The following is a 14,721-nucleotide window of genomic DNA, read 5'->3' on the forward strand; positions in this document are numbered from 1 at the left end:
AGTTAAATCTCATGGGACAAGGTTAAGGCTTTTCTATGACCACCAAATTCATCCAAACAACAACCTTTTGCTATGTTTGTGTATGCAAAATGACAATAACAAGAAAGTGAGCAATAAAATAAAATAAAGGAAAGGGATAGGTAACAGATCACATTGCCCTTAATTTCCTATGCACCCCAAGTGTAGACCAAATAATTCAAAGCATCCTAAACATATCACTAATCAATGGCATGCACTTAGCAAAATGAATGCACAAAACACACACACACCAAACAAACAAAACCAAAGAGCAATGAGAATGAAACTATGCAGTCAATGCAAAATCGATATTTTACAAATAGAAGGAAGCATTGTTTACAAGTAGCTGATAATATTCAGCCTCCCGCAAAAGCTCTGAATATTCACTATCTTTTAATGTGGGAACAACACCATCCCTCAGCCAATTTAGAATATGTCGAAAATGTTTCCCATCTCTATCAACAAATACATATCCCTGCACAAACATAATATGTGATCAAACAACATAGATTGATTCATGAACTTGAATAAAGAAGTATGCATTGTACAACTTGAATAAGAAAAAATATCAAAATATATTGAAATGAAATTCACATAAACTATGAAATCTATGGAAACTCAAAAAGGAGCAATAATAAGAAATAGAGCATAATAGTGTGACAAATGATACCAGCTATCAAATTAACCCATCTGACAAAAGAAATACCAATACAACAACATATCTTAGTTTAAATAGGGAAGGGGAGGGTTAGGTTGCTCATTACAACATATCCAGTGGATTCCCAAGCCAACCATATCATATGAATTTACTTCCCTTGCAGTTTGTTTCTAATAAATAAAAAATTACTTCCCTAGATCAAATTTTTCCCTTTTTCCCCCTTCCCTTTTTGGTATGAAGCAAACATTTTGCAGATGGGAAAAAATCATTCCAAGAGGAGATTTCTTCCAAAAAAGGGAGGATAAAAAAATAAAAAATAAAAAGAAAAAGACAAAATAAACTAAAAATAAAAAATGAAGAGAAGCTCAGGTGGCATATAATCCATCTCCCCCCACCAACCTAAAGTCCAGCTTCCTTAGAGTGGAGCTTAGTATTAGAACTAATGAATCTATTAATCTAGAATGCATGCATCCAAGTGAATGGACCTATGAATCTAGCAGGGCGACACATCTAAGTGGAAACAGCATTAAAAAATCTCACAGCAATTGTGATTCGCCTCAAGAGCCTGCAGAACCCCTTCCATCCAAAATGATAACATTAAACATTCTTACCAAAAAGCACTGAATAATGGGAAATACCGTATCATACACTGGACAACAAGACATTCAACTACATTGCCACTATTCTTTTTTTGGCAAAAAGTTAATATTATTGACAGCCTCTGATCAAAAGAGTTGCACCAAAGTACACAGGGAATATACAAAGTCGCCAAAAGGGCAATTAGATGGGGGGGTTAACAACTCCATTGCCACTGTTATGCAGCTTAATCATCTAATACATATAACCAAAATAAGGCAAATGAAAACCAGATACCTACTTAAGCGCAAAAGGAGACATTCCTAAATCCAAAAAGCAAAGCCAATAAAAAGTGCATTTGAGAAAACACTATGGATAATTGATCAGCAAGACGAGATCAAATACATTATTGGAGTCCTGAGAAACAGTATGGCGACCACTGAACATCGCTGACAGCATCGAATCAGGCTCCCGCTGGGTCAATGTATCAACAGTCGTGCAAAATTTCTTCCCTCCTGCAAGTAAACTCCCAATTACTAGCGACTTGCAAAAAATTCAGTATCAATCCTCAATTTTTTCAGATGAAAACCGAAAATTCCAGCATTAGAGCTCCGTTTGGTTGCCGAGAAAAGATGTAACAAAGAGAATCGGAACAAACATTGTAACTAATAGATTTTCCATCTTTTGGAATCGTACAAAAGAAAATTCCACTAAGCTTAGTTGGAATGAGCCCTAATTAATCAGAAAAACAAAGAGAAATCATGAAATTACAATTTCTTTTTCCTCAGTTTCTATGAAACCAAACAGGGGAAATCGAAGGCTAGGGTTTAGAAGTCCTTGAGATCAGAAAAAGGTTGGTCGATGAGAGTGCTGCAGGACAAACGAGGGTGGAAGGGGAGAGATGGAGAGGAGTCTCACCGATGTTGAGGCGAACAACAGATGAACAGTCGGTAGCGCACATGGCCGTTGCTCTGAGCCTCTGAACTGCCAACTACACAGAATGGGCTGACAATCGATTCCACTCTACCCACCGTTTCATGCACATTTATAACTCACTACACCCTTTTTACCTCGTGGCTTCCTCCTCGCTTTTACCACACGGTGAACTCTGTAATTACAATCCCAGTTAACGGTAAATTATGCTTTACTTAAAATTTATTACAAATTATCAATTTGATATATTTATTCTCATAAATTATAACTAGAGTAAAGAAACTCAAGTAATAGTGATTATCGTAAAATAGTAAAGAAAATCGTAGAGATAATTAGAACAAATGGAGTAAAAATGTAAAATAAAAATATGAACTTAATAATAATAAGTTAATTATTTTTACTTATTATTTAGAGTTATTTTTTATATGAAGTCATACTATTAAATCATTTTATTAAACATATTTAATTTACTTAATAACTTAAATTAAATTATTAAGTCGCTTTAAGTAATTAAATCGGTTTACCAAATAGCCACTTATAGTCATTTTCATTTTTCACCTATGAAGTGAATTGGTTTGGTACCTATCAAAAAAATAGATCTTATTAAGATTTTATCTTGTATGAAATTTATTTATTTTTATTTATTTCTATGTTATTATTTATAGCTCGTCCAAATTTTTTTTTATTTTGATGTTATTTTTATACCTTGAAGTTGTTATTTATACCTCCATTCAATGATCTAGATTGCATGTTTGATAAATATCATTTCAAAATTCTATAATTTTTCTTAATTTAATTTTTTTAAATTACACAAAAGCAGGATTTAATGAAAGACAATTATAAGGCGAAAACGCCTTTTTTTAAATTTAGACAATGGTTCTATGTTATTATTATTAGTATTTTTGGGTTGTAGTTTTTTTTTTTTTCTGTTTATATCTCATTTCTTTGTATATTTATTCAACGGTAAAGATTTAACTACATATATCAAGAGTTAAACTTTAAAATTGAATACAATGTTGAATCGTGACCTTAAAATTTTCATAATCTTAATATAGCCTTGTTGAATTACCGGGAAAATCTGGTCAAAGGTTGGATCATTAAAGGATTTGGATGTTTTCAAATCCTTTTTCCAATTGATGGAGAACAATTTACAATCTCAAAGACCTAAATGTCTTCCATTCAATGGCTCTTCTCTTCCTTGAATATTTGCAATGGAGAATGATGGAATTCTCTTTTGAGGAATGAAGGTTAGGCTACTCCAAATTAGAGTATCTAACCCTAAAAGGGTTAATATAAACCTACTTATATGTTTGAGTGACTTAATCTCATCTTAGGTTTGAGTTACTTAATTTAACTCAATGGGTCCTAATTAATTAATTAATCCTATTAAATTTTAATTAATTAATTAGTCTAATTTAGAAAAATAATTTATAAGCTCTTACATAACCTTGCATTTTTATCAAAATGCTTTCATGCACACATGAATAAAAACTCAAATATCCTTCAAAATAACATGTCACCAAAAAACGTGAGTTCGAACTAAAACTATTAGGACCTATTAGAAAATACTGACTCCCTTATAATTCAATTTTAAAGGTGACTCAACATCCCACTATAAAAGTCAATTGCACTCTAGTATCCTACGAAATTAAATTAAGAAATAAATTGATTAAATCTAATTTATTGGGTTTATGACCTACTAACCACTTCATATGAGCTCCCAATGAATTAATATTCGTAATCTAATGAGTTAGAAGTTATTGATCTCTGAAAATTACTTCTACTATCTTTGAGTCTCGGATCCTCTTTTAATGTGACCAACTAACATATTTTAACTCACTGATAGCATATGTTAAATTCCAGTAAGGGAAATATTATGGTGTCATAGATTCTATGATCATAAGTCTTTAGGATCATCCAATGGGACATACTATCTCAATTTCATGAGATATCATGTGTAGATATTTTAAGAATACTTGTTGTCACCTGACTTAAATAACACTAATTCTTAGGGAATACATGACCATTAGGTCTCATATGTAGGTTAAAGTCACTAAAAATAACAAAACTAGCCTAATATTCTCTAGGGATTAAGAGCTCATATAGCATAGTAGTTTAGTGAAATTATAACGACCCTAATAGTCAATGTTATGATTTACCATAAATATTGTCTGACGACTAACCATAATGTAGGAAACTCATCTTGATGACCAAGACAGATCATCTTCGCAATTAGGAGGTGTACTACAATTTTAAATGGATTGCTTAAATTCATGAATCAACTATGAACAATTCATCAACTTGAAAAAAAAAACTAATGACTTGAATCTTCAATACAACTCTTAATGTACTCAAGTCATACATAACACAAATCATGTAAGCATGAATGTTGAAATAAATCATAATGTAAAAATAGGATAATAAAGTGAAATTGAAATCATAATATAAATACGAATGAACTTCTATTTTTTCACAACATGTCATACTTTTAAGGGCTTGATCCTAACGACCTTAACTTTAAGGTGTTGGAAATCCTTGGATCTCCCTATTCCTAGCCTTGGATTGCTTATGGTACATGTTACTAACCCTAAGGCTCTCTAGGTATAATCGCGATGGAAAAACATAACAATAAAAACTATAAATAACATAAATATAGAGAGAATAGAGATATATCTTTGATCTAGATATTCCCATATCAATTCCAATCCCATTAAATTATGTAAAGTGAATAGCAAGCTTCACTAACCAAGCAGCCATACGACTAATCTCTCTCTTTCATGGACTAGGCACTATGAAGTTAACAAATATGCTTTCGGTTTCATATTTATTTATTTTTACTCCACTTCTGTTAACACAAAATAATTTTTATTTTACCATATGGGTCATTTTTTTTTAGATATATTTATGTAATTCAAAATTATATTAATAAATAACTATTTAATAATATTTTATTAAGAAAGGAATTAGCATAAGGATGATCATAATGTCATTTTGATAAGTCCAATCCAATGAACAAGTGTATATGAAAATTCAAATAATTAAACACATTTTTCCTATTATTTCCTTTGAAAGCAAGTTTTTTTTTAAAAAAAAAAAAAAGTTTTTTTTTTCCTTTATTTTTCTTACAAAAAATAAGATTCTTTTTGGAAAGGTTTTTACAAATAGTAATGAAAAACTATTATGGAGAATAATTTTTTAAAATTATTTTCTAATATTTTATACTACAACACCTATATTATAAAGATAACCCCTTAAACAAACACTTTTTTAAAATTACTTTCAATTATGAGTTTTATTTTTAACACTCTAATTGTTATTACCAGCAATAGAAAAATATTTTCAGATAATAAAATAAATTTTCAATTATTTCATTATAATTTACACAAAGTATAATAACAATTGGAATAAATTTATTTATGGCAATTTAAAAAACATGATTTTAAAATTCTTGCAAATACTAAATATTATCTAAAACTTTTTTTTTTTTTTTGAAAAAAAAAACACCAAGTTTTATATGACTTTATAATTAAAAGTTTTCAAATGGAATCTTAACACATGCAAATCAAGTATTATTAAATTGATAATATGATTCTTATTTATTGTTTTAAGAAAAAAAGAAAAGGGTCTCAAAAATGTCTCACAACCAATTAATTTAACTTCTTGTATGGAGGGAATTTAAGGGTATGTTTGGCAATTGTTTTTAAAAAATGATTTTCCATTCTCCATAACAAAAAAATAGGAAAACACGTTTGACAACTATAATTTTTTTTTTTGTTCTTAAAAATATAAAATATGGTCTTTTTAGAAAATATTATTTAGTTGTTTTCAATTATTTTTTTTAGGATTGTTTTAATAAATAATTATACAAATATGGGGAATGATTAAAAATAAAACACTATATATAGAAATTATTTTTAAAATATATTTAAAAATATTAAAAATATATTAAAAACATTTCAAGTTTTCAATCTGACTTTTGTTCTACAAAACATTAGAAAACTATTGTCGAAAATAGTTACCAAGCAGGGCCTAAATCTATGTCATGCACAAATAATCATATTTCAAGCTTATTCCCATTTAAATTGATTTGGTTTATGTTTATGAGACATTTGTTTAAAGGATATTTATATGCTCCAAAATTGCTTGGATACATGCATATATAAAACATATGAACGATAATATTTTATTTAAAATAAAAATCAACATAAATAGATAGGTTTTGCTATAGAATTTCATAATGCAAATAGGAAGGGAATAAAAACACAAAGGTCATTTAACCATGAATAAAAGTTTATATTAGTTGGAATAGCTTTGAGAGACTTAGGTTATGTTTGGATGACAATATGAGACAAGATAAAAGAGGAGATAATATATCATATCCCATATTTGATTAATAATATGACAATTTATTAGATATTTGATTAAAAGTGATGAAATAAGTTTGAATTGGAAAAATGACCTCTCTTTTACATTCTTTAGGGAAATGACTCATTTGAGACACTTTTACCCTTCTTTAATTCTTTTAAGAATATCGTTTTTCTCTCATTTCTAACCCATTTTTCTCTTATTTTTGCCACCTCCTTTTTCAGTGAAGTTCAAACTCTAGAGCAAAGATTAATGAATTAAAGATTCTATCAAAAATCAAAGAGCAAAAATTTATCATATTTATCTCTTCTTTGAGATTCTTTACATCATTTATTTTTCTATTTGTTCATGGTTAGGGTTTTTGCAGTTTTCGTATGAATTTCAATAATGTGCAAGATGAGGTTGAATAAAAAGCTATTGGTCAAATCTCTAGATTTTAGTTGGAATTTTTCTTAAATTCATTGATTTTTTTTTCAATAGGTTTTTTAATGAAAACCTTCAATCACACTAAATTGATTGAAAATAAGAACTTCAACCTTAATACCTCATGATTTCATAAATAAAACCTAACTATATTCATGTTGAGATAAATGTTCTAACTGAAAATATAACCTTGATCAAGTTCTTTATGGATGAAACAAAACTCAACCCTAGTTAAGTTCCTTTTAAGTGGAACTTAACTATTATACACTTCAATCGATTATTTTGATCAAGAACTTAACTCTATTTACATTCTTTATAATTGTAACTTAACCACTATATGTCATGAATTTTTTGTTTTAATTTACATCAAGTTTATGAATCAACAATATCTTGAATGAGAACAAAAAGAAGAGTGATTTGTCATATGTTTCCTTCAATTTTTATTTATTTATTTAGGTTTTTTTAATGGTCGCAATAACGTGAGAACTTGATTTATGAGAGAAAGCATCATTAAGACATCATGAAATGAGAGGAGGTCTTCCTAAAACAACATCAATCAATAATAAATAAAAAAAGAGCGAGACTAAGAAAGAATGAAAGTGAGTTAAAAGATGGATAAAAAAAAATGAAAGTTTTGGTGTTGAGAGACAAAGTTAAAGATGAAGTTATGTTGGGTTTCTCGAGAGAGCTAGAGACACAAATGGGTCTAGAAAAATTGAAGTGGATAAAAAGAAATGAAAGTGAAAAAAAAGATGTTTTTTGAAGGAAATAAAATAGAAGGGCAAACTTGTCCAAAGATTGTCAAATTTTAACAAAATTAATAAGAAAGTCATTTTTGCAATTTTGTGCATATTTTGTCCTGCTTGTTCAAATAACCCATAAGATATCTTATGAATTATTCCATCTTAAATTCAATCAAACTTAGAGTATAAAGAGTGATGGGATATATGATCTATCATTATTTTTATATTATTTCTATATGAGATATGTTAATCTTAAGTTCAGATATAGGATATACATATCCCATGTATCCTAAATTTATTTTTTCATTATTATTTTTTATATTACTTATTTAGAATAGTAATAAAAAAATTGATTAAAAAAATTAAATTCTTAGTTAAAAAATAAGAACTAAAAAATATAAAATATATTTGGTAAATTATATAATTTTTAAATATTTTAATAAATAAATAAATAAATATTTACTAAATCTCAATAAACGTAAGAGATATTTCATATTTTATTTTAGCAAATATTGAAATGTAATTTAATTTTTATTTTTTAAAAATATCAAAAATTGAAAAAAATAATATTTTTTCATTTCATTTTTTATTCATTTTACAAAATAAATACAAACATAAAATAACATATCTCATAAATATAGTACCTAGGGATATTATATCTAAGGATCTCATATCCTATTGAAATTGATACCTTAGAATATAAATATCCTATTATGTGAAATATTTTATCTTGAGATATACATATTCTATTTTATTCTCTCTCGTCAACCAAACGTAGTCTTAAGCCATATTTAATTGCTTGAATATATGATAAGATAAAATAGGATATGAGATAATATATCTTATCTTATATTTGTTTGGTAATGGAACATGATAAATTGTCTTATCATTTATCCTATCCTTTGTTGAACATAGAATAAGTGGTAAGATGTATCATCTTGTGGACCCTGCATTTTGCTCGATGCATTCTCACTCCATGACGAACTCGTTTTTTTATTCAAAAAATGATTTATTGATTAAAAAAATGACTTGAAGTCACCACTTATTTTTGTTTTATTTTTAAAGGATAAACAAAATTAGAAAGAAAACCCTAAGGGTGACTCCTCATTTGGAAAAACAAGTTCGTGAAAAACCGAGTCGGGTCTGGGGGTCAGGTTACTTATTGGGAAGGTATAGTAAAGGCCGTAACACTCCTCTAAATCCCTAAAAAACGGGTCTCTACTAAATAAGATGTAGCAAACATGACAATTGATTGATTAAACATGGATACTAAACAGTAATCAAATGTATGAAAACAAGACACGCATGATAACAAATAAATTAATAAACACTGTCGGGTACGAGGCATACCTTAGTCACAAGCTAGCGCTATCATAAGAGACAAGGTTAGTGCACAAAAACAGAATAATCGCATGCATGTCATAGAGTGAAGCAAGCCAATCAAGCATAACAATCAATCAATCAACGAGAAAATCACATATATTGGGTCCCACCAAAACCCAATTGCTCATGCATAAATTAATCTCACAAATTCCATTATTTTGGAATTATGAAAATTATCTTCGTGCTTATTGAGAATCGAGAAGAACAGAAAATTATTTGGAAACCAAAGTGGACTTAAAACTGTTCAAGAGAAAATCGGATTTTTGAAATTTATTTGAAAATTGGAGTCTCGAGGATTGTTTGAAAATTGGAGTTTTGGGAATTAAATTTGAGGATTGGAAACTTGGAGATTAAATTTGCAAGAAGTTGGAATTGAAGATTATTTAGAAGCAGAAATTGTGAAAATTTAATTATATAAATTGGAATATTTGGAAATCGTTCGAATTGAAGGTGGAATTCTTTTGAAAATAAACAAATAAAATGATAATAATAATAATAGTAATGATAATAAACAAATAAATGTGAAAAATTGAAATTTTGGAAATTGAAAACTAAGTTCGGAAATTAGAAAATTAGAATTTCAGAAATTGAGAGTTAAATTCGGAAATTAGAATTTTGGAGAGTTATTTAGAGATGGAATTTTAAATAAATGAATAGGTGAATAAATAAATAAACTGAATAATAGTAATAACGAAAATAATAATGATTAGATAAATAATTGTGAAAATTGGAAATTGAATTTAGAAATTGGAAATTTGAAAAATTATTTAGAGATAGAATTTTAAATAAATGAATAAGTGAATAAACGAAATAATAACAATAACGAAAAATAATAATGGTTAGGTAAATAATTGTGAAAATTTAGGAATTGAAAATTTGAAGAATTATTTAGAGATGACATTTTAAATAAATGAATAGGTGAATAAATAAATAAACGGAATAATAGTAATAACGAAAATAATAATGATTAGATAAATAATTGTGAAAATTGGAAATTGAATTTAGAAATTGGAATTTTGAAAAATTATTTAGAGATAGAATTTTAAATAAATGAATAAGTGAATAAATAAATAAACGGAATAATAACAATAACGAAATAATAATGATTAGGTAAATAACTGTGAAAATTGGGAAGTGAATTTAAGAATTGGAAAATTGAAGAATTATTTAGAGATGACATTTTAAATAAATGAATAGGTGAATAAATAAATAAACGGAATAATAGTAATAACGAAAATAATAATAATTAGATAAATAATTGTGAAAATTGGAAATTGAATTTAGAAATTGGAAATTTGAAAAATTATTTAGAGCTGAAATTTTAAATAAATGAATAAGTGAATAAATAAATAAACGGAATAATAACATTAACGAAATAATAATGATTAGGTAAATAACTGTGAAAATTGGGAAGTGAATTTAGGAATTGGAAAATTGAAGATTTATTTAGAGATGACATTTTAAATAAATGAATAGGTGAATAAATAAATAAACGGAATAATAGTAATAACGAAAATAATAATAATTAGATAAATAATTGTGAAAATTGGAAATTGAATTTAGAAACTAGAAATTTGAAAAATTATTTAGAGATGAAATTTTAAATAAATAAATAAATAAGTGAATAAATAAATAAATGGAATAATAATAATAACGAAATAATAATGATTAGGTAAATAACTGTGAAAATTGGGAAGTGAATTTAGGAATTGGAAAATTGAAGAATTATTTAGAAATGACATTTTAAATAAATGAATAGATGAATAAATAAATAAACGGAATAATAGTAATAACGAAAATAATAATGATTAGACAAATAATTGTGAAAATTGGAAATTGAATTTAGAAATTGGAAATTTGAAAAATTATTTAGAGATAGAATTTTAAATAAATGAATAAGTGAATAAATAAATAAACGGAATAATAACAATAATGAAATAATAATGATTAGGTAAATAACTGTGAAAATTGGGAAGTGAATTTAGGAATTGAAAAATTGAAGAATTATTTAGAGATGGAATGTCGAAAAATTAAATTTCGAAAATCGGAATATTAAAGAATTACTTTGATATCCAAAACGTAAAGAAATAATAAAAGAAAGTGGTGATCCCCATGCAAGTTACACGTCTCCAGTAGTGGTAATGAACCCATTTTCATGTATGTTGCAATATTATCACACCCACACCACTATCCCATTTTTTTTATGCATATATATCTATCACTCTCACCACAAACCCATTTTTATTTTGCATATTCACCATGACTTCTAGCTTGTAACCCAGCTGGCGCTGTAGAGACCTCTCATTGCTCTACCCATTTGTTTCATTTCCGTTGGTAATACTTGAGTTTTCATGCGCTGAAGGCTTGCGAGTTTCTAGCAACTCTTTTAGCCTCTTGGCGACCATAGCGGCTGAACTCGTGTGCGTGCGAGCTCGGGATAGAAAGACTGATGGGAAAACTATGTGGGGATTGCATCATCTATCCTCACCATGGCATGCAGAGGCCGCCGAGTATGGAAGGCTCCGAGGTAAGGAACAAGCATGTGTGGGCTGCACATTGCATGAGAAGGCTTGGGGAGGGTAATGAGGGATCGTGTGCATGAATTGCATGCACATGGGAGGACACGGGAGAGGTGAACGGGAAATGAATGGTGGACGAAGAGTGTTGAAAAGTAGTGAGATGGGTGTTATGGGTATATGAGAGATGAAGGAGGTAGCGAAAAGGGTATTGGGTACAGGTCAGGCTTAGAAGATTCAGAGACATGACTAAGGTGGTGGACATGGGCATGGGTAAGTGGGGTGTGAAGCTGGAAGTGCGAATGGGGGTATGAAATAAGAGGAGCGAGTTAGGCGGTAGGATGAAAATAGGGGACATGTGCATGAAAATGGGTATAATAGATGATGAGGGGTAGAGTGAGAAATAGGTATAAAAAGTTAGAAGGGTGGTGAGAGGAGAGGGTGACCTGAGTATTGGGATATGGAGATACGGGTGGTGGTATGCATGAGTATGTAAATGGGTGTGATGGTAGTGAGATGGGGTGGGTTTGGTGAGATGGAGGTGACCAAAAATGGATTTCAAATAGGTTGTAAAGGGAAAAAAAATTGTGATGGCTAGCAACTCATAAAAAAAAACTCAAAGCAGGCCTAGAAAATAAGTTAGAAATCAAACACATCATGAGTGTGAGCAAACTCCAACATCAGAATAGGATATCCTAATACTCAGATAACACAATAAAAATGGCATGAACGTGAAAGGATCAACAGCATCTGGATATAATACCTGAGTCGTCTTCCTTCAAGATGATGCTTCTACGTGTTCTCCCCTCTCTCTTTTCAATTTCTAGGTATCCCTCCTCTAAGTGTCCCCCCCCTGCCTAGATCACCTGCTCCAAATATTTTTTTTCTCCATTTTCTCCTCTTGCTCCTCTTTTTTTCCTCCATTTTCTCTGTTCTATTTCTCTCATTTGCTACTCCAGCCAGAGTCTCTTGCGTAACCCCCCTCTAGCTTGCTCCCCAAGCCAACGAAAAAAAATATCTCCCTGCCATAGCTTGTAACCAACCACCTTTGCCCTACTGTCCCCCTTTCAAGCAGTCAGTCCCATCTCGCCGCCCTATGCAGCCCATTCTTGGGTTGATGAAGAAGCAGGAAAGAAGAAAAAAAGAAAATAATAATAAATAATAAATAATTAAAAAAAAAACACAAAAGACCTGCATTCCATCTGAAGAGGTCTACACATCTATTTTTTTTATATCTCTTTTACATAGAATATATTAATATTGAACTAAGATATATTATATAGGCATGCCATGCATCATAAATTTAAATTTTCTTTTATCAAATTTTTAATGTGTTTGTATTACTTATTTTTCAAAATAAAAAAAATGATTAAAAAATTAATCTTTTGGTTAAAAAAAGGATTTAAAATATTTATATAATTTATGTATTATTTAATATGCAAAAAATTATATTCATATATTAAATAATATAATATAATTTTTTTTATTAATTTAAAAAAATTTAATCATGAATATTATTAAATATAAAAGAAATTTCATTTTTTTAATATCAAATATTAAAATGCACTATGATCTTTATTTTAAACAAATATCAAACAATGATAATATATATTTTATTTCATTTTTTTTTCTCTATTTTACAAATTAAATATAACCATGACATGACATATTTCATTACATATTCTTCGTCTCTACCTTGCAATGAACTTAATGACTCTATTTATTGAGAATTTTAACGGACTTGAAACTTGTTGAAATCCATGAAATTATTTGAGTAGACTACTTGTTGTTTCTAAGCCTTAAGGCTTGGACCCAAGTTCGAATCCTAAGGAGGCCACTCTGTGATGCCCTTGACTGGCACAGAGCCAAATATACTCAAAACAAATGACGTCCCAACATAAACGTCGACCTTTTTTGCTCTGGTGTCGTACCACCGAACTGTGCCAGACAGGGGCATCACAGCCGGAATGGGCCAGACAGCGCAGAGTCTTTATGAGGCCATTTGTTTATTTGGCCCTTAGAGGGTGACGTCCCCAGGATTCGAACTCGGGACCTTAACCCAAACAGTTGCCCTTCTGGTACCATCTAGGCTACGTCCTAAGCCTTAAGGCCTACAGGACCCAAGTTCGAATCCTGAGGAGACCACTCTGTGATGCCCTTGACTGGCACAAAGCCAAAAATAAAAACAAATGACGTCCCAACATAAACGTCGGCCTTTTTTGCTCTGGTGTCGTACCACCGAACTATGCCAGACAGGGGCATCACAGCCGGAATGGGCCGGACAGCGCAGAGTCTTTATGGGGCCATTTGTTTATTTGGCCCTTGGAGGGTGACGTCCCCAGGATTCGAACTCAAGACTAAGGTCTTTTTGGTTGCCCTCTTGGTACCATCTGGGCTACGGCCACTTTGTGATGTCCCTGACTGGCACAGAGCCAAATATACTCCGCGGCCCTGCCCGGATAAAAAACAAATGACGTCTCAACATAAACGTCGGCCTTTTTTGCTCTGGTGCCGTACCATCGAACTGTGCCAGACAAGGGCATCACAGCCGGAATGGGCCGGATAGCGTAGAGTCTTTATGGGGCCATTTGTTTATTTGGCCCTTGAAGGGTGACGTCCCCAGGATTCGAACTCGGGACCTTAACCCAGACAATTGCCCTCCTGGTACCAGGAGGGCAACGTCCTAAGCCTTAAGGCCTACAGGACCCAAGTTCGAATCCTGGGGAGGCCACTCTGTGATGCCCCTGACTGGCACAGAGCCAAATATACTCCGCGGCCCTGCCCGGATAAAAAATAAATGACGTCCCAACACCAAGAATCTAACTAGCATGCTTCACATATAGTTTTTCGCACGTTTCTTATGAGACATTTTGAAACACATAGTGGAAACATCAAAATCAACTTTTTCATCACTTTTTCCTCAACTTTATCATCATTATCATCTACAAAGTCTCAAGACCAATATTTTATTATTCCCATAAATGCTGCTAAATAAAAAATACAACTCTCTACTCCAACAAAAACAATATTAAAAGAAATACAACTTAAATTAAATAAATTCAACATTAATGGTATTAATCAAAATATGAATCAAATCTAGACAATA

The 14,721-nt window shown here is 30.2% G+C and overlaps 1 protein-coding gene across 3 annotated transcripts in view; it reads right to left on the minus strand.

Moving 5' to 3' along the window:
• The window catches only part of LOC100265698 (FIP2 (FH protein interacting protein 2); voltage-gated potassium channel-like), a 37,835-nt gene extending 35,556 nt beyond the window's left edge, over window positions 1-2,279 (minus strand). For all 3 annotated transcript variants that reach the window (XM_019221747.1, XM_002276725.4, XM_059739382.1), the window contains exons 1-3: window positions 2,171-2,279; window positions 1,658-1,767; window positions 359-493 (exon numbers count right to left, since the gene is read on the minus strand). In XM_019221747.1, the coding sequence (XP_019077292.1) occupies window positions 359-493; window positions 1,658-1,767; window positions 2,171-2,213 (288 nt within the window). In that variant the 5' untranslated portion in view covers window positions 2,214-2,279. The remainder of the gene's footprint in view (window positions 1-358; window positions 494-1,657; window positions 1,768-2,170) is intronic.
• Window positions 2,280-14,721: the final 12,442 nt, after the last annotated feature.

This window comes from Vitis vinifera, chromosome 8 (genome assembly GCF_030704535.1).
Source record: "Vitis vinifera cultivar Pinot Noir 40024 chromosome 8, ASM3070453v1".
Lineage (NCBI taxonomy): Eukaryota > Viridiplantae > Streptophyta > Magnoliopsida > Vitales > Vitaceae > Vitis > Vitis vinifera.